The following is a 25,593-nucleotide window of genomic DNA, read 5'->3' as shown; positions in this document are numbered from 1 at the left end:
TCATGGAAAACAAAATTATATTCAAAATATAAAAACTTTATAGTCTTTTTATTGTCACAAGTCTAATGTCTAATGTCAAGGTAGCAATTTATCTCAAAAGCTCTTTACCCTCCCCAAATGACACCCTGTAGCCGTTATTAAATCCCCATTCCCGCCATCATCCCACTTTCTGTGTCTATGAATGAACTTATCTAGGTTTCTCGGGTAGGTCATACACTTGTCCTTTTGTGATTGGCTTGTTTCACTTAGCATTGTGCCCTCCATATGTGGCAGCAAGACATTTCAAAGTTTTTTATGCTGTTCAAAGCAGCATAATGATGACTTCCTTGACAGTGCTGTAAGGTATAAAGTGATAACAAATAAAGTAATCTTACTTGAGAAAAGGAATACTAACTTTTTATGCTTCCCTTACCATGGACTCCCCTAACCATAACCATCAACACACAAAAACAAGTAGGAGAGGACACTTGGACATGTATATCAGGGAATGGAACACTGATCTTAAGTTAAAATATATATCTCTAATAAAAACTTCTATTATATTTGAGAAGGAATTCTTTAAAGCCCTGATAATGCAGGACACTGAAATCATCTTTTAATTTATGTGTGTGATAAAATCCCACATAAAATGCAAGCAGCTCTGACCTGAGAAAACATTAAGGAGCACAGCTCACGACTCTACCCCGCCCCCCCCCCCCCCCCCACACACACACACAGTGCTCTTGAAGCAGAGGCAGGTGAACTTCTCTGAATGTACCACCTCTTGTAGATTTTCTTCTTGCCCACAGAAATTTCTAACCTGATAGACTCTAGAGATTTCTAGTGTTATCTTAAGATTGCTAATATAATATACACTTACAAAGAGAAAGGAAACTGATGCTAAAATATGTATTTTTTAAAGACAGATCTGACAACAAAAGAAGATAAAATGGCTGTTTCTCCAGCATCACCTTAGCTCACCTTCAACTTTTCACTCAGAAAACACCTGGGATGAGCACTGGTATTTTACACCTAAAGGCTCTAAGATTCATTTCTCTCAGGTAGTATGTGATCACCATTTACATACAAGACTCTAGACTTCCTAACACACAAACAGTGCTAGGCACTCAAGTGGATAGGCTGAGCAGACAGGAGCAGCAAGCTTTCAGCTGCCAGTAACTTGGGACCAGTAGTCTAAGAATTCCTGATTATGGAATTCTTATGGAAACTCATGGAAACTAACAGCTTGTCACATCGAATGCCATGAATCAAAGGCACACCACTGTCACTTCACATAAAGCTGGCAAATCAGCAGCTTCTACAGATGTCAGATAATTTCAAACAAAATCATCTGCCCTAGTCTGTTTAACATTGTATTAGCCTATTGCTAACCTGTTTATTAAGATAGAACAGACTTAAGTCTTACTGTACATTCACTCAGAAAACTAGTGGGATAATTACCAATAGGGAGTGTTAACATTCAGAAATGAACTATGGGCAGTGTTAACATTCAGAAATGAACTATGGGCACTTAATAATATCCTGCCTACCAGGACTCTTCAAAACATTAGTAGATGGGACTGGAGGGATGGATGGCTGAAGGGTTAAGAGAACTCACTGTTCTTTCAGAGGTCCCGAGTTCAACTCACAGAACCCATGTGTTCCATCTTTAACTGTGGTCCCATGGGATCCGATGCACTCTTCTGATGTGCTAATGTGCATACAGAAAAACACCCATATACATAAAGTACATAAATAAAAAGTTTAAAAGAAATCAGTACCACCTGCAAGACCTTCATAGGGTACAGCTAGAAATATGTTTAGTTTAAGCCCAATTCACTAGCTGCAGCTCATTTTTCTAGAAACTTTCTTTAATACAGTCCTATGTGTTTTTAACTGAACTGTGCAGGAGATGTATTCTTCTTACTCTCTCCCGACGTGGGTTAACAAATATCAAAACGTTGAATAAACTCATTACCAACTCTTTACTTGTCCAATTTTTCTCTTAACATTATTTCAAAGCAATTGATACAATCTGATTTTTTTCATAATAATGTCTGCACAAAATAGAAAAACATATGCAACATTACCATTTAACTGGGTCAATGCTAATTTCTATAGTGTATGTGATATATCAGCTAAAAATAACTCTACTGCTTTTAGAGTTACATGCAAATACAACACCAAACTATGGTCTTTCTTGGGGGTGAATTAGTAAATTATTAGCCTATGGTGATCTATCCAAAAACATCTGGGGCTGGAGAGATGGCTCAGTGTTAAAGGCTAGGCTCACAAACAAAAAACATCTGAGCTTTTAAATAGCTGATAAAATTTGAAACTAGACTTCCAGTCTTAAGTCATTGATACCTAATATTTGCCACTATCAGCTAAAGATAAAAGAGTATCCCACAAATTCTAGGACCTGAAATTAATCATCATAATCTCACACATCTCTGAAGACAGCATCTTTACTCCATTGAGAACCTTCATATGCTGGGATAATTATATCTAAATAGTTACTAGTTTCATATACCCCCACCATCTGAAACAGCTGCAAACGAAACTCAAAAACTTCATTCATTGGTTGAATGTTTAAGAATTGAGAGAATTTTGCTAACCCATGTCTCAAATGATCACAAAGAGAAAAGGGCAGATTTGTAATGGCAAAGCTTTAAACTGATGAAGTCACATGAGGAAAGTTACAAAACCACTCTGTGGAGGTAAGTCGTTAGATTCTTTTCCCCTAAAGTACTGATCTTTCCAGCAGACACCCAAATGAGTGTCAGTCCCACTCAGCGGTACCATGGTTTATTTAAAATATATTCTATCTCAGTAACCACTTTGTTCTAATTGGCAAGGCAAAGCCAGGTCTCTAAAGCACATAGCTCGTTACATTCAGTTTGGATTACAAAAGCACACGACGAAACACACTGCATTGAAATGTACAAATTAACAGCTCAGGAGTATGGAACAGGGTAGTGGAATTAGACTGTAATTTGGAACAAACTCCACAGGGAAGATGGGGAACAAATCACTAGTGTCCTTAAAAACCATACAAGGTTTCCAAATGAGCAAATACACAGCCAGAGGACAGGCTTTTCCATAACTCAACCAAGCTGCTAAATATGGATATGAAGAAACCAGTTTCTTTAACACAATTATGCACATATGTATGAGAACAGGAATACCAACAAGGCAGTTTAACAATCAAAACCTACAGTTACACTGTCTAAATATGAAACTCATCTTTGCCTTCCCACTGACAATGCACCAACAAGCTCACAATTAAATCACATTTCCAAACCTTTTTTTTAATCTTTTGAGAAGCTAAACACAGGAGACTAAATTAGAAATAAAGCTTTGCTATGCAGTACAGAGAGGAAGGTTAATGAGCTAAAAGTTACATGAAAAAGCACAAGAAAGATGTTAAGAAATGAAAATCTCACCACAAAAATAGAAAATGCTTTAGACAAAAAAAAAAAAAACTTCCCACCCTCCCACCCCCCCCACACACACACACACCCTTCTTGAATTAGCTAATCTGTGAAGCTTCTAGTAGGCTTCTCTGACTTTCCCTGGAGCTCTAGAGACAAATTATAACTGAACTCACAGAAAAGAGCAAGGGAAAAGCAGAACTACATGCACTGACATGGCTATAACCTGCTATTCAGTTCGCTCGAAATCCACTTCTTCGGAGCATTTATAGTTCCATCTACTCACATAGTGCCTAGTCACTGGCGTTCAAATACCTAAAACCAAGCTCCAGTCTGCACTCTAAAATCTACTTACTCTTGGAGGCATGAGCTGCAGTTTCCTTATCTGTACAACGAAGATCTGAAACTTTCTGAGATCAAATGAAATGACACTGTTACCAGGACTTTAAACCCTTCTGAAAACAGAGATGTAACTGTCCATACTCTCCCTTCATCTTTCTGTCACAGTTACTCTTACTCACGTCCAAGTACCCTCCCTCCTTACATTGTTTGATTGTTTGCTGTTTTTATTTTCCTCCAAACACAAGTCCTCTATTTCTATCAAACCCAAAGTCTTAAGGGTCTTTTTATCTTGTATCTAATATTCAGTATAAGAGTAACCCAAGAAAGTTAAATCCAGCCTTTGATGTGAGTTCAGATTGTTAGCAGATAGATCTACTTTAGACTCCAGGAGTCAACAATCACTGTGGACTTCTGATATAAAATTTTATAGTACAAAAAAATCAAATTTTAGTTGTACGTTAGTAGCTTAAAGATGTCTTTTTTTTTCACTTGATATTCCTTCTGCAGGTAAAAGATTCATTTCAAAAGGGCTATAACCAAGGAAAGTATCTAAAGATCCACAAAGTTAACCATATCAAGAAATACCAATAACTATGTGGAGTCAAAGTCACAGAAGCACACACAGAAACAAAAACCCCATGGTGCTCAATACCACCCTAAGTCTATTACCAATTACTTATTCACATTCCTGTCAGATAAGGGCTTGCTCATCCTGCTACCTCACTAGTCCCCCAAGTACACACACCACAGGAGATGTAGCAATTATGTCAGGCTACTCTTCGTGTCTACGACAAGAGAGGCTAACCATCTCCAAACCAAGCAGTTCTCAGACATGGGAGGTGACTGAATTTCTGTGCTAAAGAAGTGTGCCTGGAGCACAAGCCCCTCACATACCTGTTTGATTTAAAAGTTGTTACGTATTCCTAAAGTGGACTAAGTGGTGCAATACTCCCACCTCCGTCTCTAAAATATCTCCACCTCCAACCTGTGAATATGAACCATTTTTTGAAAAAGGGCATCTTTGTAGATGTAATTAAAGATTCCTCAATAAAAAATAATCCTGAAGTAGCTCTAACACCAATGCCACTTATCCTTAGGAGACAGAAGACAGACTCAGGGCAGACAGAAAGCCAACAATAGAATGACTAAAAGCCAAGGAACATCAGACTACTGGCAAAACATGGGATGATCTGTTTCTGAAGTCCTAGGAAGAGCCAAACCTTGCTGATAACTTGAGTTAGTCTTCAGCTTCCAGAACTGAGAAAAGAAACACTGTTGTTTAAAGCCAAATAAGGGCCGATTGTTATGGCAACACTTTAACAGTAACGGTTAAAATGGCACAAGCTTGTAAAAGCCAGTGGTAATAGTTAAAGCAGAATCAACAGTGTGCAGCATCTTGCCATTGAAGGGCTCCTGGAGGGCCCCTGCCTACCGTGTGTGAGGTCCTGGGTCTAATCTCCAGCGCCCTAAGAAAAACAACTCAGTAAAGTACTTGCCATACAAGCAAGAGGACTTTTACACTCACGTTTATTTAAAATAATAATAAAAATAAAAAGCCAGGTATAGGAGCACAAACTTGTAATCCCAGAACTGAAGACAGACAGGAGGATCCCTGAATTGCCAAGTTCCAGGTCCCAAGTTTTGACCCTTTGTCAAAAACCAAGCTAGATGACTCCTGAGGACCAACACCCAAAAATGACCACCAGCCTCTGTACATATTACTATCACACATACACGGAAAAGGAAATGGATGAAAATGATTTTTAAAGAGTGAAATTTCATTATTGCTTTAAGATTTAAAGACTAGGATCTGTGAGTTAGCGGCTGGCCTGGAGAACAGAGTGAGTTTACAGTCAGACAAGAATACACAAAGAAACCCTATCTTGATACAGTTTTAGCTACATTTTAAATTTGTCAGCTAACAATCAGTAATTCATTAACTTATTTTTAATAGAACTATTCCATTAAGATTAAAAACTACCTTCACTGTGAATAATCACCCCTCCCTTATTTACTCAGCTTTATGTCAATAATGAAGAAACTAAGTCTTAGGTTATTCTTAAATGGAAAATGGGTCTAAATTATCGTTATCGTTTAGCTATGAAATTTTTCCTTACAGAGGCATGTGTTTGAACACTTGGTCTTTCATTGATAGCTCTGTTTTGTGACATTGTGGAAGCTTTAAGATGCTGGGTCTAGACAGCAGTTCAGCCTATGGGTCATGACCCCTTCACAGGGGTGGCCTAAGGCCATTGGAAAACACAGATATTTACATTATAATTCATAACAGTAGAAAAGCTACAATTATGAAGTTCAATGAAAATAATTTTATGGTTGGGGTCACCACAACATGAGGAACTGTATTAAAGGGTCACATCATTAGGAACACTGAGAACCACTGGCCTAGATGGAGGAAGTGGGTTGCTAGGGGTGGACCTTAAAATACAAGCAAACAGCTTCATACTCCAGCAGCTACCACATCATGCTGTCCCCACTGTCACAGACTTTCCCCTCTCACATTGTAAGCAAAAATACATTCACAATTAAAAACAAAATAAGGCCCTTCTTTAAGTTATCCCTGTCAGATACTCTGTCACATCAGTAAGAAAACTAGTAATAGTTACACATACTGTTTAAAAGAAACTGCCTGCTGTTTTTGTTTTGTTTTGTTTTGTTTGAGAAGTATTTTTCTCTTGGCCTAGAAATAGTGAGCACGTTAGTGTTGCTTTTTAAACTTGATTTCATTATTTTACACATATGGGTGTTTCCCATGTGTGTGTGTTTGTGCACCACGTGCATGAATGGTGCCCTCAGAGGCCAGAAGAAGACAACAAACCCCTGGAACTACAATTACATAGTTGCTAGCAATCAAAAGCAGGTCCCTCCAAGAGCAGGCAGTGATTGCTCTTAACTACTGAGCAATCTCTCCAGCCCCATACTCTTGCTTCCTTTTAAAAAACACATTTTAAAAGGAAATGATATCTTTTAAACTAGGCTACCACTACCTAAGAGCTATTCTTTAAGTGATTTCCATTTTTTAAAGTGTATAGCTCACCTTTTGTGTTTGTCCTGCTTTGTTTTGTTTTGAGACAGGGTTTCTCTATGTAGCTCTGACCTGAAACTTGCTACATAGACCAGACAGGCTAACTCATAGATAGCTGCCTGCCTTTGCCTTCTGAATGCTGGGATTAAAGACAATCACTACTACACCTGGCTTTTAATGATCATTAAAAACTAAAGTAGCTGTGGCCAAAGCAATCTTCATGCTGTCTTGTATACATCTCATGTCAATAATATATTTCCTATGCTTTTCTACCTTCATAACCAAACAATACACAAATGTGTTTTGGTTTGGTTTGGTTTTTGTTCTTTTTTGGTTTTTTCGAGACAGGTTTTCTCTATATTGCTTTGGAGGTTGTCTTGGAACTCGCTCTATAGACCAGGCTGGCCTCGAACTCACAGAGATCCTCCTGCCTCTGCCTCCAGAGTGCTGGGATTAAAGGCATTTGCCACCAACACCTGGCCCACAAATGTATTTTTAAAGTTCAATGACAATTTTTCTTTTTCAAGAATACAAGTGCTGCATGAGTAGGAAGAAGCAGGTAACATAAGAAGGAATGACTTGACAAACTTGAAAATATTCTTTTTTAAAAGCAGCGTTTCATGGGCTCAAACTCGGGAGGCAGTCAAGGATGACTTCAAACTTCTGAATCTCTTGCCTCCACATCCCAAGTGCTAGTATGTGCCAGCATGTCCAGTTTATCTGGTTTATTAGGGACTGGACCCAGGGCTTCATGCATATTAAACAAGCTCTATCAACTGAACTACATCCCGGTCCTCTCCGAAAATTCTTTAAAGGATACACACAGAACAGCAGCAATAAATAACAACAGCCAAGGAAAGTAAAACTGTAACAAATCTAAACAAACATGAAGACCGCAAACCGACTCTGTTGATATTTTTTTAAAACGTTATATTCATCCAGGGACACAAGACAGTTCTTCATAAGTATTTGGTGTGAGCTACCTTATTCAAAAGTATCTATCTGGCCTTTCCAAGGGAAGATCACTATAAAGTACAATGGAGATCACTGAGGATAGAGCTACAATCTACTGCAAACTGTATCTGCTATGTTCATCTGTCCTATTAAAGTTCTCATTGTTGAAGAAATATTTCTTTATACCTGTAATTACAGCTATCTACAGAATACAGCCCTCCACAGAATCTGGCATAATGTGTTTAAACCTGGATGAGGCTCAAATTTACCAATGACACTTTAAAAAAAAAAATCTAATTGCTAACTTTAAACAGATGCAAACTGGTAAGTTTCTCTACCCCTACACACACACACACACACACACACACACACACACACACACACACACACCACCTATCCTTTAGTTTATGTGCAAATGTCGAGGTTTAAAGCTTGCAAGATAATTGTTTCTTTGCCCAAATGACATAATGAATCCAAGATGAAAAGAACAACAACAAAAAAAAAAAATTGCTCTGCCTAAATTCTTCTGAGCCCCTTTCTTGACTGGGCTTCCCCTCTGCCTATGTAACTATAACAGACACATCCCAATATAAAGAGACTTAAACATTAACAGCCTTCTGAATAAAAAGTTTGCATCCTTAGAATTACCCACACACACAACCACTCACCATCAAGTTTGTCTCTTCAAACTTAATGACTACCAAAAGAATGTATTCTTCTAGTCAACACTCACAAAACACGCTCAGAGCATTTACTAAAAAGAACTTAGAATTATGAATTTTTCTATGTCCCTTTGAGATATGTGTACCCCCTCCTATAACCTGGGAGTGTCTTTCTCAAGAACTTGAAAGCCATATTTTTAAAATATAATTACCAACTTTGCTCATCACCAACTCACACAGAGTTGGCCTATCAGCAAACTGTTTCATTTCTGTCTCTACAGACCTCTGTTTTGTCACCCGGGCCCACATTCCTGAACTCTCCCTTTAAAGGTCCCCACCACCACTGTGTAGTCTGTACTTGAGCTCGGTTTATGCTGTACCCTGTTGTTTGCTCCAACAGTGAATCACTAAAATCCGTCCATAACACTCTATATAGTATCCAGCTTTGCTTACTTTTGACAAATTAAAGAGAAACCAAACATATCTCATCAGTAAAGAGTGAACTGAATTATGGAAGATCTCTGGCTATAAACTGATTTTTAAGAAATTAAATTGGGGATTTTAAGTTCAGGAAAGAGTTATAATTCAAGGACTCAATCAGTATGTGGGGATGGTAAAACACCAAGTCCCAATTCTATGTTTTACAAATAATGGATCTAAAGTCCAAAAAGATGAAGTGACTTACCCAAGATGATGTCAAGGAGGATCTGATTAGAAGGGACTAACTCAGCATGACTTCCTTCCTGACTCCAACATGAAAGTATTCTTCCTGTGGTATTCTCATTGGTAAAGCAACGTTTACTATTAATCATTTAAATCAAGATCAGAGATTAACAAACAGGACCCTACTAAACCAGACACATTTTTGAAATTCCTCTGTACCCCAATAAACTGAACAAACTGTATTTGATGCAAGTACACATGAAATTCCATTTCAGCCTGAGAGGAGAGTCATCAATCTTAACCAGCATATAAAGTGCCCCATGAAGAGAACCTGCTTTCACGCACAAAGAAAACAAAGCCCCATGCAAAATCCATAGGAGAGACAAATAATTTAGATAATCTTAAAATAACCAAAAATAAATAAATAAATTGTTGGAGAAAAAAAAACAAAATGAAAAACAAAACACCCAAACCCTTTTCTGCACTTACCAGCAAAGCATTTGGAACAGAGATTCATAGTCTTGCTGGACCTGGGGCAAAAAAAAAAGAAAAGAAAGAAAGAAAAGAAAGAAAGAAGAGCTAAAAATTCCATATCACTCTAATCAAAACAAAAAATTAAATGCAGGCAAAGAATTACTGGCCAGACAACTGCTCTAATAAGCTAATTAATAGCAAGTCTGGCCAGCTGTCTATCCCATCCCCAACAAAACAAAAGCAAACAAAACTAAAGTAAAATGCATGGGTTTTTATTTTTTACCTTTGCATGAGCCAATGCTTTATTTTATTTGCTGCAATTAACAGCTGGGGTAGCAATATGTTTAGGAGTACTGTAGTAGCCCAGGAGTCAATTTATCTCACAGAATTTACCATAGCCTTTCTGTGAAGAGCAGAAATGTCTGCAAAGGAGTTTTAAGCTTTCCCCATAATTGCAGGCACCTACTTTCCCTATCACTTTTATCTTCTCCTCTTTCCTCTCATTCAGATCCTGGTCAATTATGACCTTGTTTTAAATTCTTCCTTCAGCTGCTCCCAATCAAATTATTTTTTCATGTCCTTTCATCTGTTAATAATAGCTGTAATTCACTGAATACTAACTTGGATGGACATTTAACATATATATCACCCCAGGCTCCCTCAGATGGATAGTACCATATTGCCTGTTTCACTTTTTTAAGAAGTTCACATTCCTGTCTGTATAACCAGGAAACACTCTACAACTGGCTATAAGAAATGAATAATAGGAAATGTTCCCCATCTCCTCCAAGATACTGTTAAACTGAGGGGGTCTAAAAAACCACAGCACACTCTCTCATCCCCATTTGACCTGCAAACAGCTTTCCCAAGACACACATCTACAGACTGCCGACGGTTACCTATGTGAACTCCCGTCTGTGCTAACTCTAAGGCCACCCTGCCACCCTCCTTTTCACAACACAGCACCTGGTAGCACACAGCCAGCCAGGGACTACAAAGATCAATGTATACGCCAGGTGCAACTCCCTAAGGCTTACCTGACCCATCCTGTTCCAAGCAAACTCATTGTTAGAGCTCCTTCCAAAGACCTCCGAGAAGATGCTACATTGGGCAAGTTGGCCGATTTGCAGCTTCATTCCTAAGCAACTCTCCTCCCAACACTAAGCCTTTGGCCAGAGTTGCCCTGACAAATAGAATAAGCCAATTTTCTTCTGTCCTTTCCTAAATTTTACAATTTAAGGCTTAGATCTGGGTGTGGTGGTGCATACCAATCATTCCACCACTTGGGAAAAAGAGGGCTGATGCCAGACTGAGCTACAGAGTGAAATCAATGCCAGCCTGGGGTACATAGCATAACCTTGTCTCCAAATACCAACAACCACAACTTTAAGGGGGGTAGGGGTAAATGAAGGAGAGCCTCCCACAGGAAGTATTTACCATTTATGCCAAAGATTACAGAACAGAAAACTGATTCTCCTGTAGCTCAGAAGTCTGTTCTTCTAGCTATGAAAAACAAGGGCTGCTGCTCTCTACAGAAGCTGGAAGGGTGCACACCAATACAGCAGCAGCTCAGGAGAATGCTCCCACAAGTGCAGAGCTGGTCTGTGCAGGTCAAGTCTGCTCTCTGATAAAGTACAACAAACTCTGGCCTCCACCTACACAAGACTAGATTACCAGGATTTCTGTCAGCAAAGACTGAGGCTGAAGGATTCTTCTGGGACCTTTAGCTTCCCCAAAGAATCAGGTCACTTCCTGATGTTTTCCTTCTTCATGCAGTATCTGAACAGCCAGCTGCACACGGTCTACAGGAGCCTTGGCAAGCCTGCACAGAGTTGGCAGCAGGGCAGCTCCATGTGCACCAGCTTTAAAATCTTGTTCCACAAAACTAGTAAGGAAAAATTCCAACGGGGGTGGTGGTGGGAGGACAAAGTAATATGTTTTCCTCAGTCTCCTTGATCTCTCTTCAGATAGTTTATTGGAAGTGTCAAATCACAACTCTCAGCTGACCCCTATTAACCCTAACCTTTGCTCAAATCAAACTCTCAGGTGGCATCCTTAACTCCCTTCTTTTCTGGATGACACTCAGCCAGACCCACCAGCTCCACTTGCAACCGTACTTTATACAAACCTCTGTCCCTCAAACCCTCTGGTCACCACTAACTCTTGCCACTCTAAATGACTTTTCATTGTCTCCTGCCTCCTTACAATGATTTTCCACGTAACAGCCAGGGTAATCTTTCAAAAAATAGGTTATGCTTTTTGTTTTCTTTCTTTTTTTTTTTTTTTTTTTTTTGATTTTTCAAGACAAGGTTTCTCTGTGTAGCCCTGGCTGTCCTAGAACTCATGCTGTAGACCAGGCTGGCCTTGAACTCAGAGACCACCTGCCTCTGCCTCCGGAGCACTAGGAGTAAAGGTGTGCGCCACCACCCAGCAGGCTGTTTTCTTAAGATTTCACACCGGGACATTCAGACCACAGAGGATGCACATTTCACCTGTGCATCCTCTGTGGTCTGGCTCTACCACCCTCCTCCTCCTCTCTACTTTACCTCCACTCATCATACTGCACTGGCCTTGTCTCTGCTCTCAGAGTGTACCATCAGAGCCTTCCCCGTGCTGTTCCTTCCCTGTGCCCTACCTAGTTCAGACCTCTCAGACTCAGTAACTACTTCAATCCGTTCCACTTCTCTCACGACCCCTGGACATGTATCTCAGCACTTGTCTTTTTGCTGTTTTGGTTTTGGGGTTTGCTTTGAGACAGAGTAGTATGAGGCGCAGGCTGCCCGCAAACTTGCTGTGTAACTGAGGATGACCTAAAGTCCTGATGATCCTCCTGCTTCTTCTAACTTTCCATATCTTTTGATTAGGTTAATGTTATCACATCTAGCAAGTGCCATAAAAACAACAATCCTCTTGGTCACTTTCATTTGTTTTTTATTTATTTGATTATCTTTTGTATGAGGACACACATATGTCATGGCATAAGAGTGAAGGTCAGAGAACAATTTATAAGAGTCAGTTCCTTCCACAAAGTAAACGCTGGGCATCAAATCTGGGTAGTCAAGACTGGCAACAAGAACCTTTACCAGCTGAGCCACACCTTCAAATATAACAAGTATTTCATAGAAATCCATCAAAATTCATGTTTTTGTTGACCATGTACAGGATTTCTGGTCCATTTCTCTTACTGCTCTGCAATGCTGTTCTAGGCTACACAGCAGTGTAAACTCGTCTACTGTGTACTCACACTTTATTTAGTTGCACTCTTATTACTGCATGCATTACCTTTTGCCCAGCTATTTTTCTATTATAAATACTACCACAGTGAACATTCTTAGACATAAATCTCTGGTAATGAACCTGTGTTTGAATGATTTTTCTTTAAAATTGTTTCTGAGAGTTTACTAGATGAAAAAGTGTGAATTTTGTACATGTTGTGTGAAGTTACTTTCTGTATAAGTTTTACATACTTTTTTCAATACATTCTCACCAATACTGAGTATTTTTATTTTCAAGTCTTTACTTTATGGACAAATGATTGTCTTGTTTTAATGGTGTGTTTTGTTTTCCTCCTCTCCAATTTTGCATAAAGAACAATTTTAATTATATTAATTTGACATTGAGTTTTGGGGATATTAACTTTTTGGACATTAATTTTTCAACAAAGGAAAAGAAATCTCAAAATGGAGATAAAACTGTTCTCTGGTTCTCCCAAGCCCCAGCCCAGGTCCAACCATTACCTCCACCAATAAATACCCACAGTGGGAGAAGTGCCATGCAGAAGAACCCAAGCAGGTTAACAAGTTGATTGTTGTTCATCTGAACTTTGAAATGAGAAAATACGAGTTTTTTGCTGTTCATGTTGTATACGTGGAAGAAGGGGGGTGCATGCATGTCACCGTGTGTTCTTTACATGTGTATGCAGTACACCATGCATTCCTGTCATGTAGTTCATGAGCATGGGTGTCTATCTTCCTCCACCACTCTCCCTGTATTTTATTAGGTAGGTCTATCACTGAGCCTGATGCTTCCTGATTCAGTTCGTCTAGCTGGTCTTGCCCTGGGGAGTTCCTTGTCTCTACCTCCTGAGAGCTGGGGAGGACTCCAGGCAAGCTGCCCAGCTTTTATGTGGTTTCTGGGGATCTAAACTCCAGTCTCCAGGCAGCATTGAGCCATCTATCCAGCCCCAGGCGAAAGTTTTAAGAGAACTTTTTCAGTGGGGAAAGTGATTACACTGTGGAAGCAAGAAGACCTGAGTGATCCCCACCTGTAGCATCCACATAGAAACAGGAGTGGTGGGACACATCTGTAACTCCAGCACTGAGGTTGGCATGGAGCGGGGGACAACAGGGGGGGCAGACAGACTCCAAGGACTCTAGCATAATCAACAAGCTCCAAGTTCATTAAGAGACTCTCTCAAAAGATAAGGTGGAAGGGATAGAGAATTATTGTACTCAGAGAAGACCTGAGTTCAGTTCCCAACACCCAGTTCCAGGATATCCAGCACCCTCTTCTGACCACAGGCACCAAAACACATACGAGGTGCAGACAAACATACAGGCAAAACACTCAAACACATAAAAATAAATAAATCCTTAAAAAAACATAAGGTGGCAAGACATCCTGTATTGACCTTTACCCTCTTACATTCATGCACAGATGCAGACACCCCAATACAAAACCACCCAGCAGCTTTGGTTTTATAGCTTGAGCAGGTGGATAAAGCAATGTCCACATACTAAGCTGACTGGATGCAATGGAACCCTAACAATTTCTAGAGAGGATTCTGTAACACTTGGTAGCCATCTAACAGTGAAGAAAACTTTTATGGATGATATTAAATGAAGACAGAGAAAGAAATTTGAAAGACTACTTTGAAAAGTATGTCAAGGCTAAAAGACAAAGGGAAAGGAAAGAGAAAGGAGACCCCCTCCCGCCCCCCCATGGGAAGGGGGAGATGGGGAGGGCAGGAGAGGAGGGGAGGGGAGGGCAGGATAGAGGAGAGGGTCTGCTTTCACAATTTCTGATGATCATGATTCAGCTGACAAGGGTTTTGTTTAGAAATATCCCTGGCTGTCCTCAAACTCATTCTGTAGACCAGGCTGACCTCAAACTCAGAGATGCACCTGCCTCTGCCTCTGCCTCTGCCTCTGCCTCTGCCTCTGCCTCGGCCTCTGCCTCCTGTGTGCTGAGACTAAAGGTGTGCATCACACTTACAAATATCGCACTATTTATTAACAGGCATTAACTGGAGTAAAAAGGCGTTCCCAAAAAAGATGCAGGTGCCGCCCATTGAATCACAAAGAAGCCATATGAGTAGATCTGGCAACTTTAGTAGCTGAGGAAGTAAGTTTGGCCATGGTAGAAACTGTGATGCCATGGAGGCTGTGGTAGAAGGAGTGGAACAGAGACAGGTACGGAAAGGATGGTGGTGACAATATACAGCTGTGGTGGTGATTAACGTGGTAGAGGAGGCCCCTGTGGAGACCAGGATATGAACACCAAGGTGGAGGACAGGATATGAAAGTAAAGCAGACAATGCCTATAATGAAGCAAGACATGTTGGTACAATCATGGCACTAGTGGGAATACTGTTTTAGAAATCACAGTGGACAATAGCAACCAAATTATGAAGTAGGAGAGGGGCGGTTTTGGTGAAAATGGTAGTTCCTGTGGTGGGTAACATCAGGCTTTTAAAAGAACAGGAGAGAGCACAGAAAGCTATCAGCAAAGCTGCAGGTTGCTTTAAGACAGTTGTCTTAGACACATTAAAGAAATGAATACTAGTTAAGAGTGGCTAATGAAGTTTCAACAGGAATCTTCCTTGCTCAGCCTGTAACATAGTCTGCAAATCTGCAGCTACCGATCAATGCAGCAAAGTGTCAACCTGATGCCACTCCTCATGTTTTCTGTCTGCTGTAGCTTTGTCTGTTTCCCTTTGCTCTGGCTACAGTGTTACACATCCCTGTAAACTGTGGTGTTGATACCAGGAGTGAAATGCTAACAAATTGTTTTAAAGATTTTATTTATGTGTATGAGCATCTGTATCTGCCACATGTGTGCAGGTGTCCTTGGAGACAGCCTGATGGAGGTGCTGGGAACTGAACTCAGGTCTTCTGGAAAAGCAGCTAACATTCCTAACGACTGAGCCATCTCTTCAACCCTACAAATATTTAACTTAAAAAAAAAAAAAAAAAAAAAAAAAACCTTCAGGATAATTCATTGTAGGTAATTAAAATAACATATTCTAATTAGTTTGAATTCTAGAAATCTAATTTACGTTTTTTATGAAAAGTACTACCTCTTAGTACCCAAAATGCACATGCATGACATTGCCAAGCCCTCACAAAACTGTCAGTATAAATATTGTAATCAATAATCCAGTTGCCCTATGTATTTTCCTCAGCAGTTGTTCTTCCCCCTCACACTCATCAGTAAGACAAACCTGGAACACTAGAAAATTGAAAAGCAAAACATGCCAAACTCACTGGGCAATGATGGGGCATGCCTTTTATCCCAGAACTTGGAATTTGAGAGGCAAAGGCAGGTGGATCTCTGTGACCAGTCTGGTCTACAAAGCAAGTTCTGAGGCAGCCAGAGCTACACACAGAGAAACCCTGTCTTGAAAAAATCAAAACAAACAAAACCATAACAAGCTCTTCCAATATTCTGGTAGTAACTTTTCTAGGCTAGAAATGAGTCTAAAACAAGAAATAGTAGATTCTATGAAGAGAAATATTTCTAGTTTTGTTTGGGCTTTTTTTTTTTTATACAACTCTTTTTTAACTTTTATTTTATGTGCATTTGTTGTTTTACCTGCATGTCTGTGTGAGGGTGTCAGATCTCCTGGAGCTGGGATTACAGGCAGTTGTGAGCTATCATATGGGTGCTGGGAATTGAACCCAGGACCTCTGGAAGAGCAGTCAATGCTCTTAACCACTGAGCCATCTCTCCAGCTTTTTGTTTGATCTGGTTTAGTTTGTTTTTTTTTAAGATTTATTTATTATGTATACAGTATTCTGCCTGCATGTATGCTTACACACCAGAAAGGGGCACCAAATCTCATTACAGATGGTTGTGAGCCACCATGTGGTTGCTGGGAATTGAACTCAAGACCTCTTGGAATAGCAACCAGTGCTCTTAACTGCTGAGCCATCTCTCCAGGACCTGGTTTTGGTATCTTCAGACAAAATTTCACTCTGGCCAGGCGCTGGTGGTGCACGCCTTTGATTCCCAGCACTCGGGAGGCAGAGACAGGTGGATTTCTGTGAGTTCCAGACCAGCCTGGTCTACAAGAGCTAGTTCCAGGACAGCCTCCAAAGCCTCAAAAAAAAAAAAAAAAAAAAAAAAAAACACCTCTGTAATCCAAGCTGACTTCAAATTTGTGGTACCCGCCCCGCCCCACTCCCGCCTCAGCCTCAGCAAGCACTAATCTCCAAAGGATGAATAATCTCAGATCTTCATTCAAACTCCTTTAACACTTGGCAGATGGATGAGAGGATGAGAGAAAGAGGACAGAGGACAAAAGAGAAACAGTGCAACAATGGGTTCACTCTACAAGTAATTTCAGTCTGAGATTAGAGTATTAAAGACTAGTAACTGCCTGCCTGCCACCTAAAACAGCACAGTCTAAATTCCTATAACAAACAGGAAGCAGCAAAAAGCTCTACTAAATTATCAATCCAGTTCATTCCAGGCAAACAAGAAAAAAGCCAGTTCAAACAGATGGCATCCGGATGAGCTGGGGAGGACAGGGGAGGTTTTCTACAGCTGCCCAGCCTGCCGAAACGGTTGCACATTACTCAGTCATTCACATGATGGCTGTAAAGTTTTTTTTCTAAACAAATAGTCAAAGGAAATGGCAAATGTGTTGATAAGGGGGATTAATTCTAAACTGCAGCAACCCCATCCTGCTCATTTTAAAAACTAATTCAAATTAAACATAGCGAGACACAAAGATCACATGCATTCACATTTATGCTAAGGTGCCCAAGTTATATTTAAGGATTCCATGTTTTAACACGTTTTTTCAATTACCTATCAGTCTCATCATGGATTTGAATCAAAGACTTCTGCCATGCTTTCCATGCCAATCCACCATAAACCACAAGGGCAAAGCAAATATCTCCATACTAATCACAGACATTATTGACATAACACATTCTCACTTCACAGGCTTAGATGTAACCTTCCAAGATTCTATCCATAATTAACCAGCACTATAGTGTGCAGTTTCAGAGATCCAGAGCAAAGAAACAGGCAACTTTATCAGAGCTTTAAAAAAAAAACAAAAAACAAAACCAAAAACAACCTACAAACCAAAAAGGGGAAATCTGGTCTGTCAGGTTAATTAACTGGTCTATTAGATAGGAGATTATTTACTATCAAGAAAGTTCTTTTACTGAGTGGGTTCTATGGATTTTTCTCCCATTTTGGTGAGTGTTGAATTGAATTCAAATGCCACTTTAAAATCAAAAGCAATTCCTAAAACAAAATCTACTCTACTTTCATGTATTCCACACCACAGTAACTCCTCTCTGAACTTATAAATGCAAGTGACAGAGCAGCAAGCCAAGGAGTCGTCTGTGAGAGGGAATCACGAAATATGTCTTGTGGCTAGCATTTCTGTTTCCTAACTATGGCCCTGCTGCAATTGCCTCTATGAGGTGACCTTTGCATTCCAGAGAGGAGAAAGGGGCGAGGCAGGGGTTATCTAGCCATCTTCCCTTTCTCCTACCTCCTTTTTCTAGTTGACCTGAAGACACTTCTCTTGATCCAGAAAATTCCTTCTCAATTCATTCCCAAAGTTCTCAAAGATTAGGTAATCTAGAAAGAAATGTTTCATCTCCCAAGATGCTGGAGTCCCTGGCCACTAGACACATTCCCTACCCCAGCCATCTTCCCCTGAAACACAGGCTTTGTTGGCTCATTTTCTGTTCCAAACATCTGTTTATTTCTACACATTCTGCCTGGGCCCTCTTCTGAGCTACTCTATAAAAAGTCCAGCAATGTATATTCCAATAATTCTCTAACTTTTTATAGCTTTGGCCCTAAGTTTCAAAGCAGGCTCGTGCAAATTGAACTTTATGGGGTATATTTACCAAGAAATCTAAAGAAGAAGAGAATTCAGCATCTTTTCAACTATGCAGTTTAGGAAAATATCTTGAAATTACATATGAGAGAAGGGGGGGGAGAGAGAGAGTGTGCCTACAGAGGGCAGAGAACTGTCTTTCCACAATGAGCTGGGTTTTAGCAATCAAGCTCAGGGTGTCATGCCTCTCATCAAGTGCCTTTACCAGCTGAGCTACCTCACTGCTCCAGGAAGCTCTTTTAAAGTATTCTACATAGCCCCAGTATATAATTATCTTAAGCAATGAAACATTACTGAAATAGAGTAACATATGGTCAGAAAGTTTCATCCTATACTTACCAAACACTAATACAAACCAAAATTTACACCTTTAGAACACAGAACTGAACATCTCATTCACTCAAACTCTGCTATACAAATAAGAATATGACCAGGCATTATATTGGCCCCTATTCAAACCACAAATGTTTTTAAACTTAGAAAAGGCACTAAAATAATTTTTAAGCAAGTTATTTTTATAATGTTATGCTTTCACTTTTCTCACTCAACCACTAGGCTTTTTTAAAAAAAAGTTAACTTCATTATTAAAAACTTGAAAAATCACATACCAAAATTAACCAGATCTACAGTCTACACATCTCAATGAACTTTTATATAGTTAGAACAGGTATTTTGAAGCTGTGGAGTTTCTCACTGGATGTTACACTCTCACTATTAAATGTTTATGCATTTATCTACAACCAAAAACAAAAACAAAAGCAAAAAAAATGGCAAAGTTAAGATTAGAAAGAGAATTAACAATATGTCCTCTTTTTATGACTCATGTCCATTACCTGCATTCAATTCCTTTTTCATCCCCTAATATTCAGAAGACATTTCTTGTCCTCTTTTCAACATGTTATACTGTGCCCACAGGCACATCTGTTTACATATATACTGGAGAGGTTCCAAATAGAAGGGAAAACATGCAGGTCTTTTTCTTTCTGAGATTGTGTGACCTTGCTTAGTATTATATTCTACATCCATCCATTTTTATGCAATTTTTGTGACTGCATTTTTCTTTAGAGCTGAAAAGTATTTCATTAGATGCATACACAAGCATATAAACATACATACACCCCAAATTTTTATTATTCATTCATCTGTTGATGGTTATCTAGGTTGATTCTGGTTCTTAACTACAGTGAATAAAGTAACAATAAGCATGGCTTTAAACACACTACCTTTAAAATACTGTGTATACAGTTTTAACTACTATACAACTTCACCTTAATACTAAGTATCTTGCAAATAAAGAAAAAATAAACTGCTTAAATAGATCCAGAGAAAGCAAGAAGTGAGTCCAAAATAAAAGATAACTGGCTGGTTTTCTTCCAACCCTTGGCCAAGAAAGAGTCAGGGATCTGTGCTGCAATGAAAGAAACTAAGAGAAGTAATAACCAAGTGTGGGCCCATGAGCCAGTTCTGACATCTTAAACTGGAAAGAGGTGAGAAAGGGGCTGACAGGACTCCTTGAGGGACAACTGGTCAAATTTCAATACAGTCTATCAAACAGCTCATTTCCTAAGTGTGACAAACAAGACTGTGGTTATGTGTCCAGGTGTTGAGGGTATTCACACCCATGGAAAAGTATCTGATCTCCACAGACAAGTGTGGGTGGTAGATGTTAATCGGTGGGTCGTCAAAATACAAAGTCCATGAGACTCCCTTATACAGACTTATCCCAATCCCTCTGTGGTGTTAAAGACGATTGTACATTCAAAAGATAAACTCCATAAATGGCCCATTACATAACAGCCTGTCCATCAACTGGTCAGTGGACACATAGCATGCTCCAACACCCAGAGAATGAAACAGTACTTATCAATAAGCAGCACTCTGGGAGGGTATCCAATGTGATGTGGATGAACCACAAAACATTCTGCTCAGAGCAGCCAGTCTCAAAAGGCCAAGTTGTGCCACAACTCTGTGAAACATTCCTTCATGGCAAATCAACAGGACAAATCAAGTAAGAGGCCAGGGGATGTGCACCACACAAAGAGACACAGAAATTATTAGTCAACAGGCCTGAAGGAATTTTTCCAGAGTAATAGAAATGTCCTGAAATTTTATTAAAGTCATGGGCATGGAACTTTATAAATTAGTAAGACCCATTCAGCTGTACAACAAGTGGCTTTTACGGTATGTATATTACATTCAATAAAGCTGTTAATAAACTGGAATTGGAACAAATCTATGATCTGAAGAAAGAGGACATGATTTGGAAAGCGAGTGCATTCAATTATCTGCTAGGACTGACTGAAAAGTCAGCAGGCTACCCTATGCAACTAAAGCGAGTTACATTTCTACAAAAATAGGTAAAAATAAGTTTCAATATAATTTCACTTGAATAGTATAAACCACAATCCCTTACTTCCACATTTCAAAATCTATTTTGTAATCCAAAATAGGCCTTCAAAAAATGCTTAATTTTCATTATCAAAAGATAAACAAAAAGGTAAACAATCCAATTAAATCGTGGACAAAGAACTTTGACAAACATTTCTCCAAAGAAGACACACACATGGAAAAAGGCAAAAAGCACTTAAAAGATGCTAGATGTCATTAGCAAACCATAAGCAAAATATAAATCCAGGCAACAATGAAACAAACTTCAAACCAATAATAAAAAGTATTCACACCAAACAGAAAGTTAAGTGGTAACCAGGGTGTGAAAACATTGAAAGCCCTGTACATTGTTAGTGGATTCAAATGTCACAGCCACTGTGGGAAATATGATGGCTCCTTGAGAGTTCAAAGTGGGGTGGGGTCACCAGAAAGCCGCACAATTCCACTCCCAAGCGTCTGATCAAACAAACGGGCAGCCCATGACCACATTAATGCTTCTGTGTGTCTCAGTACTCCTGACACAGCAGACGGCAAAACAACGAAAATGCCCAACAGCTGAGAAATGACTCACAAGGCCTGGCTAAGGGCACTGGCTGCTCTTCCAGAGAACCCAGGTTCAATTCCCCACACCTACATGGCAGCTCACAATCATGGCAGCCATCACTTCAGTTCCAGGGGATCTGAAGACCCCTTTCTGACCTCTGGGGACACGAGGCACCCATGTGGTACACAGACATACATGCAGGCAAAATACCCAGAAAATACACTTTAAATCTATAGCCATATGAGTATCATTTAAGACACACAAAAAAATTAGCAGAGCAATGAAACACAATACAACATAAGAAAGTTAAAAAAAATTAAACAAAGTAAAAATAATGAGCTGGTTAATAATGAGTTTGGTAACAACAGAGCACTTGGTCTTATATACAGACAAGGGGGGGGTGTTATCCCAACAATGCAAACAGTAAAATTCACCTCTTATGACTGATTTCATACAATAAATCCATACAGGTAGAAGGCAGACTGGTGTTCCCAGGGGTAGGATAAAGAGAGGGGTCAAAGAGGGGGAAGTGGCCACTCAACTGGGGAAGGGCTTTATAAAATGATACAATGTTGTAGAACTAGCCATTTTCATTCAATTTAAACCTAATTTTTTTTCTGCTGCCTTTATCTTTTTAAAAATTATTTACATATATATAGCTTTGGAAGGGTGCAGTCAGAAGACAACCTGAAGTAGTCTGTTCTCTCTTCTACCAAATGGGTTCTGGGGATCAAACACAGGTTGCCAGGCTTGGCAGCAAGCACCTTTATGACTGAGTCATTAAGTGGCCTGTCCTTTGGCTTGTATATATGTCACAGGTCATAGTGTGGGCCTGCCACATCATTTCACACTTACTGAGGACTTGCCACTTTGCTACAAAGAAAAGTACTCTATAATTTTTGGTTAGTTTTCAGAAATCTGTAAGGTGGGTAGCTACAAAAGCTTTTTTTATGTATAAGAAACAAAGCCCAGAGAAACAAAATGAATGACCTAATTAGAGGCAGAGCTGGGATTCAAACCCTAATATTTTTCAAGATTAACTCAAACATAAAAAGGGGATAAATTAAATAGACTGGTAATACCTTTCTAGCTATAAAACTATGAGCAAGCTAAGTGAGAAGGTGAAAATGCCATCCTTCCCAGCCTGTCCTGGTAATGGTTTTTCAGTTACGTACAGCATTACTTCCTTACATAAGAACACTATTATTTTATTGCTCTCATTACCACTTCCAGAGAACCAAATCAAAGATAACTGGCACCACTCATTTCAAAGTCAATCAAAAATGTAGGAGAAGACCTAGCTGTATAGAAACACCCAAAGAAAGGAGCTGTTTGTTGTTTTAATTACTAGCCATAGGCCCCATGTGGTGGCTTGAAAGAAATGGCCCCAAAGGAAGTAGCACTATTAGGAGGTGTGGCCTTGTTAGAGTAGGTGTGATCTTGTTGGAGGAAGTTTGTGACTGTGGAGGCAGGCTTTAAGGTCTTATATATACTCAAGCCACGCCCAGGGAGACAGGTCATTTCCTGTTGCTTGTAAGTAAAGATGTAGTACACCTGGCTACTCTCCAGCACCGGGTCTGCCTGCACCTCCCCCCCTCCCACCCCCATGTTGCCCCAGGTGATAATGAACCAAACCTCTGAAAATGTAATGAAGTGTTTGAAAATGTAATGAAACCCCAATGAAGTGTTTTTCCTTTGTAAAAATTACCACAGGGTCATAGTGTCCCTTCACAGCAATAGAAATCCAAACTAAGACACCCCACATAGTGAGAACTATGACGGCACTGCTCTGAAGTACAGCAATTCAGCATTTATAATATAACTATGATGTCATATGCTGTACCCTTCAGAACACAACTGAAACCAAAATATGAGTGAGCTTTTGCGTTAACTCATGATACTCCACTATCAAACTGTACCTAACTCTCCATTCTCACACTCTTCTATGAATCAACACCAGCTGCCTGTATGTATCACACACACACACACACACACACACACACACACACACACACACACACGAACGAACTCTACAAAACATGTAGGATGGTGCCTGACAAAACCAGAATGAAATAATTTCCCAATAAACAAGCCTAAATAAACCCAGTAATTACCGGGACTTGAACTTCGAACCTGGCTCTGTGAATACAGTGAGAATGAGACACCTCCCCCGCCCCCCCCCATCTCACAAAGCTCATCATCAGGACACCAGCCACTAACAGGGCAGCTATAGAAGTAGCCATCTCTTTTCATCGAAGTCCTTATTTTACTTTTAGATATGAAGACTGCTTCACCCTTCCCTGCAGCATTACAGGGTTATCACTTTGTCATTTCAATCCCTTAAAATTCCAGTTTCCATTTCACATGGAGAAAATGTACATCCAAGCAGCCTCTATTATTATTTCAAAGCAATTGGAAAATCCCAGAATCCCCATTTCCACTGGGCTGAGACTTTCCAATATGCCTAATAATGATACTTTATGACCTAGAAGTTCCAATGAATTGGTAGTAAGAAAACATTGATCTGCTTCAGTGGCATTGTAATTGGAGTGGTGATTAAATGCATCATGTTAAATTTACCCTGGGCCTTTTCCAATGTGGCAAATATAAAATGAGCTCTCAGCATCAGCAGAGCCTAAACTACTCTCTCTCTTTCTAAACGGATATTCCTCCCGCATGTCAAAGGTGGTCTGTTTGAGTGTCCCCATTAATAATTAGGTGGCATAACATGACAAACTATACAGACCCATATAGGCTTCCACAGAATGCACACTGCCCAACATACTATGCTTTATTTAGCAACTAGGGACAGCCTTGTGTGTGTCAGAGCACTGCATTTGCACCACTATAGTTAATGGTCTGTCAGCATTTCCATTATAAAGCAATTTTCAAAGGTTTATTGCTCTGCTGAAGAATTTGCTCTGAGCTAAAATTTGGCATTCCAGAAAAGCAAAAACTGTATGTAGCCTGTAGTTGTTTATTTCCTTCCAAGTAGGCCAAGTAGGTTGCTTTCGCCTTTTTTTTTTTTTTTTTAAAGTTAATCTAGTTCTTTATCTTAGAATTTCTTCATAGAGCCCTATGGGAATATCTACAAAACAAATGCCACATCTCACAAAGGGGCTATTGGTTCCATAATAGCAACTTGTAACAATGTACAAGGTACAGAGCATAGATCCCAACTCATGTAAAAAAAGTATTTTTAAAAGTAAATATTTCTGATGAACTGCAAAGTTTAAAAGGCTTTTATCCATCCTATCTACTTATGATGAATTTATTCATGCTGTGACAATATCTGACAAGAGAGTTAAAAAAAAAAAATGTACGCTTAAACATCTCAGTTACAAAGCTTCCCTCATCCTTACCACTCAAGAACCATACTACATTGTCCTAAGGTACATGACTCCTGCTCAATTCCACCTTCAGAGTCAATAAAGACTCTGGTAACATTGAGGGAGCAAGAAAGAGTAGTAAAACAAGATGAGAGGCTCAAAAAAAAAAAAAAAAAAAAACCTAGAATATTTGGAAACCAGATGATCACCCCCTGAAAGACAAAGTCCAGAGAAAAACTGTGGTAATTTGTAATTTTGATGCATTTGTGTGGTAAACTACTGATTTTATTCTTTGGAAACCTGCCTGCTAATCTGAAAGCTTGCCATGATCCAAATCTTATGATCAAACAAAGAATAAATATCAGCTATTCCAGAGTTTCTGGCTACTGAACCTAACAGGAAAACATAAATACTTACATATTTCAAATTACAGAATTTTTCAGTTACATAACCAATCCTGATACTAATCTGCCCAATGCATACAAGACTTGTAAGCTAAGCACTTTTCTAAGAGTTGGAGATTTACAGGATCTTCGTGCTTGTCCAGCAAGCTCAAAGCCCCAGGTTTGCTCCCCAGCACCTAAAAGGAAATTCTTTCTAAGCTTTAACAGCCTCATATACAAAGACCCTCCAAATTAAGGGACTGCTAGTAGAAGCCACCTTTTAAAAGCACTTACAGGCGGGCGTTGGTAG

The 25,593-nt window shown here is 39.5% G+C and overlaps 1 protein-coding gene across 1 annotated transcript in view; it reads right to left on the bottom strand.

Moving 5' to 3' along the window:
• Positions 1-25,593, bottom strand: part of Zfand3 (zinc finger AN1-type containing 3) — a 184,164-nt gene that overhangs the window by 122,033 nt on the left and 36,538 nt on the right. The window contains 1 exon segment of the mRNA XM_035450483.1: positions 9,567-9,607. Coding sequence (XP_035306374.1) covers positions 9,567-9,607 — 41 coding nt within the window.

Source organism: Cricetulus griseus (genome assembly GCF_003668045.3).
Source record: "Cricetulus griseus strain 17A/GY chromosome 1 unlocalized genomic scaffold, alternate assembly CriGri-PICRH-1.0 chr1_0, whole genome shotgun sequence".
Lineage (NCBI taxonomy): Eukaryota > Metazoa > Chordata > Mammalia > Rodentia > Cricetidae > Cricetulus > Cricetulus griseus.
This window is presented reverse-complemented; position numbering and strand designations above follow the sequence as displayed.